This window comes from Haliotis asinina, chromosome 3 (assembly GCF_037392515.1).
Source record: "Haliotis asinina isolate JCU_RB_2024 chromosome 3, JCU_Hal_asi_v2, whole genome shotgun sequence".
Taxonomy (NCBI): Eukaryota; Metazoa; Mollusca; class Gastropoda; order Lepetellida; family Haliotidae; genus Haliotis; species Haliotis asinina.
Window position 1 is genome coordinate 81737195 of NC_090282.1, and position 6000 is coordinate 81743194.

The 6000-nt window shown below is 39.2% G+C and overlaps 1 protein-coding gene across 1 annotated transcript in view; it reads right to left on the bottom strand.

Annotated features, from left to right (window-relative positions):
* Nucleotides 1-6000, bottom strand: part of LOC137279082 (uncharacterized) — an 82405-nt gene extending 76405 nt beyond the window's left edge. The window contains exons 1-5 of the mRNA XM_067811559.1: nucleotides 5942-6000; nucleotides 4958-5115; nucleotides 3915-4111; nucleotides 3523-3621; nucleotides 2875-2945 (exon numbers count right to left, since the gene is read on the bottom strand). Coding sequence (XP_067667660.1) covers nucleotides 2875-2945; nucleotides 3523-3621; nucleotides 3915-4111; nucleotides 4958-5115 — 525 coding nt within the window. The 5' untranslated portion in view covers nucleotides 5942-6000. The remainder of the gene's footprint in view (nucleotides 1-2874; nucleotides 2946-3522; nucleotides 3622-3914; nucleotides 4112-4957; nucleotides 5116-5941) is intronic.

Genomic DNA, 6000 nt, shown 5'->3' on the forward strand with positions numbered 1-6000 from the left:
TTCTTTCTTAGATTATGAAACTATCACTATTACTTGCAAACACATTTCACCTGATAGTAAATTCCCCTCATGTGAATTAAAGGTGTATGTGAAAGATGTTTTTGAGGAAGTAACTAGGAATACTCAAACAACGGCGTATAGCATTTTAATGGCGGATCAGATCAGATCGGCAACATGTCATATTTTTCACACACCTCAAATACACCCTAACATTCTTTCTTAGATTATGAAACTATCACTATTAATTGCAAACACATTTCACCTGATAGTATATTCCCCTCATATGAATTAAAGGTGTATGTGAAAGATGTTTTTGAGGAAGTAACTAGGAATACTCAAACAACGGCGTATAGCATTTTAATGGCAAATCAGATCAGATCGGCAATATGTCATATTTTTCACACACCTCAAATACACCCTAACATTCTTTCTTAGATTATGAAACTATCACTATTACTTGCAAACACATTTCACCTGATAGTAAATTCCCCTCATGTGAATTAAAGGTGTATGTGAAAGATGTTTTTGAGGAAGTAACTAGGAATACTCAAACAACGGCGTATAGCATTTTAATGGCGGATCAGATCAGATCGGCAACATGTCATATTTTTCACACACCTCAAATACACCCTAACATTCTTTCTTAGATTATGAAACTATCACTATTAATTGCAAACACATTTCACCTGATAGTATATTCCCCTCATATGAATTAAAGGTGTATGTGAAAGATGTTTTTGAGGAAGTAACTAGGAATACTCAAACAACGGCGTATAGCATTTTAATGGCGGATCAGATCAGATCGGCAACATGTCATATTTTTCACACACCTCAAATACACCCTAACATTCTTTCTTAGATTATGAAACTATCACTATTAATTGCAAACACATTTCACCTGATAGTATATTCCCCTCATATGAATTAAAGGTGTATGTGAAAGATGTTTTTGAGGAAGTAACTAGGAATACTCAAACAACGGCGTATAGCATTTTAATGGCGGATCAGATCAGATCGGCAACATGTCATATTTTTCACACACCTCAAATACACCCTAACATTCTTTCTTAGATTATGAAACTATCACTATTAATTGCAAACACATTTCACCTGATAGTATATTCCCCTCATGTGAATTAAAGGTGTATGTAAAAGATGTTTTTGAAGAAATAACTAGAAACACTCACAACGGCGTGTAGCATTTCAAAGGCAGATCGGCGAAATGTCATATTTTTCACACGCCTCAATTACACCCTAATAATTTTTTTAAGTCATAAAACTGTCACTATTACTTGCAAATACCTTTCAAATGAAGTTATGTTTTCCTTCTATAAATTAAACGAATGTGTGAAAAAAGCTTTTATCGGCACAATTTAGTCTTCGCTGTGAATCGAGAATGGAAGTCAGTAAGCTATAACATACCGACTTGAAACATTACTACAAATCTACTGTCCTAATACGGACACTAATACCAATTATTTGGCTTAAACTGGAGTGACAAAATAGTTAACCTATCTTCTACATGTTGGATTTCAGTTGTTACAACACTCAGCGAACTTAATCAGTCTGATTAGCTGTTGAAAATAAACCGGGCTCAATCTAATTACTACGCTGCCACCATATTGGCTACACTGGTTACGTAACGACCCGAGACATACGTTCAGGGGCTTTTCGTGGAGTTTCTTCTCCCCGTCTACATAGGCTCCCTGATAATACCGACAAACGAACAGGCCACGTATTTGAGACCCGCATGCCTCGGTGTACATAGCACCTCGGTAGATCATCTTTTAGAATGTGCGAATCATACGAGTAATAATCGTTTGGTTGTAAAAACTCATAACACGTGAATGAAAAATGCTTGGATCAATACGCTCAATGCAACATACTGGCGTTAATTGCGCGTCATGCTGGACCACTCTGTCTCTTAACATGATACCGCTCGTGATCAACGTGAACGCATCTTAACTGACTGCCTTTAAAAAGGTATTACAATAAACGCGCATACTCAGAGATAAATCTCAGTGAGTCTAAACTGGAGTGTTTGCTTAGTTTTTCCAATATGCCATGTTTACCTTACAACATAAATCATGGCAATTTATCAAACAGTACAGACGTTGTTTGGGCCTTACTGAAAAGTGTCTAAGAGACGGGTCCTAGGATCTATCTGTAAACATCTTTTAAACTATGTCGTCTTAAGATATACCTTTTTGAATATCATGTCTGTGAAATGGGTTTTTATCATGTTGACTTGACTCTTTCTCTAAACTATTGTTTATCATTGTGAAACTACTGGCAAACAAATATAAGTTGAACACCGACCTGTCGGTTGACCCATATGAGCATGTATGAATTCCGCCTTCTGATAATTGCCATTGTGAGCGAAGGGTCCCCAGGTCAGAATATTACCGACTTGCTACACCAACCACGTGAGGGTCTCAGGAGCACGCCGTGTACAGACGTAGAAAATATTTCATCGTCATGCACTGCATGTACACTAGCCTACACCTGTTCTATTTGTCAGAAAACACATGGGTTTGCTCATTGATGTGCACTGCCTACTTCTCGTAAACGTGGTCTCTGCGCCAATCCAATATGTCCTTGTTTGCCAGTAATGTTCCATTTATATATTTTACTAACACGTGAATCATAACATATCGCTTATAGTGGTAATAATTAGTAATTGATTTTTGTATGAATTATATATTACTCCATAATTCGGCGTAAAACCCAAATTACAATTACACACTCACTGTTCATAAGAATGGTGTCTTCTGTTACCACTCAGTGAAGCATTAGGAAGTGTGGCCACCCGGGCAGTGTACATTCCAGTATCGGGGGTGTTACCAGACTATCCTGTTTAACATCTATCCCTACCGCTCTAGGCTTGACTTTCCTCTCTCGCAGACCCGTGAAGGTCCCGGTGTAGAATAGGCCTTCATTATGGGCTGAATAGAGTGGTCGTACCAAGAATAGCAAGATTTATGGATTGCAACTGCGTCTGCTTCAATTACCAAGTTGTTTCAGTGTATCACTGGCCTCCTTGTGACTGTATTCTATTACCATGTTATCTCTGGCCCATAAAAGGTGACTATGCTTGTCGTAAGAGGCGACTAACGGGATCGGGTGGTCAGGCTCGCTGACTTGGTTGACACGCCATCGGTTCCCAAAGGCGCAAACCGATGCTCATGTTGTTGATCACTGGATTGTCTGGTCCATACTCGATTATTTACAGACCGCCGCCATATAGCTGGAATATTGTTGAGTGCGGCGTAAAACTAAATTCACCCACTCCTCTCTCGCAAAGGTCAGTCAAATTGCTGACGATTTGTTTGTCCTTATATCATTTTTCATTTTCTAAAATCCACCGACAATGGTACATCTTACCACATACGTGTTATGGACATGAAGTAAAAAGAGTTGCTTTATTTTTTAAAAAATGTCACAAGTGGCATCAAGTAAATTCTACATTCTTAGTGCTTCCTTCAAGGTGTAATGGAGGCTTCTTTATAGGGGATCATCAACTTTCTTGAAACAAATTGTAGTTTTGGTCTCGGAGCACTTGCAGAGGACAGAAGAGGTTTTCAAAGGGAGGAAACTTGTCCCATTCCACCCATTCCCAACCTGTAAATATGATTAAAGAGTATTCAAATAAATGTATTTAGATAGACGTGTCTCTCTCTCTCTATATATATATATATGACGGAAAGAAATGGATCACATGAAAGCGCATGTGTTCCCTTTTTTGCCTGGTTTATTCACAAGTTATAGAAACCTTGGAAACAGCAAAGGAACACTATGATTCCCTTATGTGCCTGGAACGCAGCAATGACGAGAAAAACAACATGGAATATCTCCGATTCACAAAAATATTCCCATTCTTTATTTTGAACCCATACAACTACTTCAAGACTCACCCAGACATTTTGTTGGCTCCATGTTTTCTGGTTCTGCCTTGCAACTGAGGTCCACCTCTCCCCTGACGAACAGTGTAATGTAGTGATAATTTTCTTCTCTCTTCACTCCGTTGACAACGGTGCAGTAACGCACCCCCTTCAGTGAAAGGCCCGTCTCCTCCAGCACCTCCCTCGCACCGCACTCCTCCCAAGACTCACTGAAAAGATACAAGCAGTGACCATATCGGTATTTGGTTTCTACTACAAGTGTTTACTATAGTCATTATTACATACAGCATCCCTCGCTTGCAGGGTGTAAGGGGCGCCTCTGATGAGGAAGTACAGTACTGAGGGTAAATGGCGTATACAAATACACTGTAATTTCGCTTAGAACTTTAATAAATGTATAAACATTCTCGTCCTGAACGAAAAACATTTTTCAAACACTTTTCGAGCTTCCAACACCTGGTATTGATTGACTGGGCGATTCACAAAGCAGCTGATCCCCGTGAATTTGCATTGATATCGAATTAATAACATCTATGAAATTATTCAGCTTCTATCAGATCCGTTGTTTGCATGTTCACTATCGTCACAAACATGGCAACTTCAAGAATTAAGTGAATGACTTCTCAGTAGTGATGTCTAAGCAGTCTCAAGGCTGCTTTTTCATTTTATGTTATTGTATTTTATTATATTACTATAAACGTTTTTATCTGTAAAATATGTTCATTTCAGCGAATATAGTTATTAGTCTGTGGCTGAGGCCGATGTTAGCAATGTTCTTGCAGAGACAGCCATAATTAGAGTTATCTCCCTTGGACCACCAGCTCCCGCGCAGGAACTTTCCTCGGCGAACAGAAAGACTGAGAAATGACATTCAGTGGAGCTCCGCGAATGGGCTATGTCTGTGAAGAGTTTTAATCCCACTCTAACTGTAGGCTAGCACTATAACCTTGCTAGGCAAAACCCGACAGCAACTAGGACATGGCGAATGTCTAGCCCCAGGTGGCGGTAACACAGTGCTATGTATGTACACTCTACATATGTATCTCCGCACTCACCCGAATTCCAGGTGTCCACCTGGCACTGCATACGTTCCCTCCCCCGTGGAGCCTTGTCTGATGCCGAGCAAAACACAGCCAGGATGGTTGTCACTTGTCACAAACACGCCAACCCCGACCTTAGGCCTTTCATGTGTTTCTTCGATGGGGGCAGACATCTTCACAGTCCCGCAGAAAGAAATAAGACATTAATATGAGGGCATCCTGTTTTGTAAATATTAGTTTATTTCAGTTAAAATTCAAAAGTTTAAGAAAGTATTCACGGATGTTTTTACAGGATTATAAATTCTGATGTAATCGCATGAGAACACGATTTAACTAGAACTTGTTTCAAACGTTAACATCGATTTTTTACATCTAGGCCTAATATCAACAGCAATACATCTGTGGCCTCGAGCAGGGACTCCTGCCAGGGAGAGTATATAAACTATATGTAGATTATCCCTGCCCCCAGTGATGTGATAGTCTGTCATTGTTTGTGTCTTCATTGCATTGTACCTACAACACTCGCAGGATAAGCTTTAACTAGACATAACCCCGTACGACAAGAAATTAATCTACTTTTTAACCGGATGGGAGGCGTTAACTGTTAATGATTTAAACACATCTTCTCTTACTATCCGTGTAGAAATATGTATTAATACGAACACGTACAACGACGAATGCATCAAACCGGTGTTTATTGAAATAAGTATTAAAACTATGTCAGAGAAGCCATTATTCATCAAGTCAAAACCAATACCTTCTGTAATTACCCCGCGAGGACTATCAACTCATTAATTCAGCAGGGAGATAAACGTCTTCTTTTTACCCGTAGATTTACAAGTGCTCAAGTGAATATGGAGAACCCTGAATTACCCATTCACTTTCTCATTTATGATACAGATATAGAATATATTTTCCTAATTCTATCCAGTTGATTAATTATGATTGTGTATGGGTAAATATAGTCATTATGTTTCCTTAACAGCAGCAAAAACTCACAGCACATCAAGGATCGCTAAGCAGACAGTCTCAACAAAGCCAACAGTGACACAGGGGAC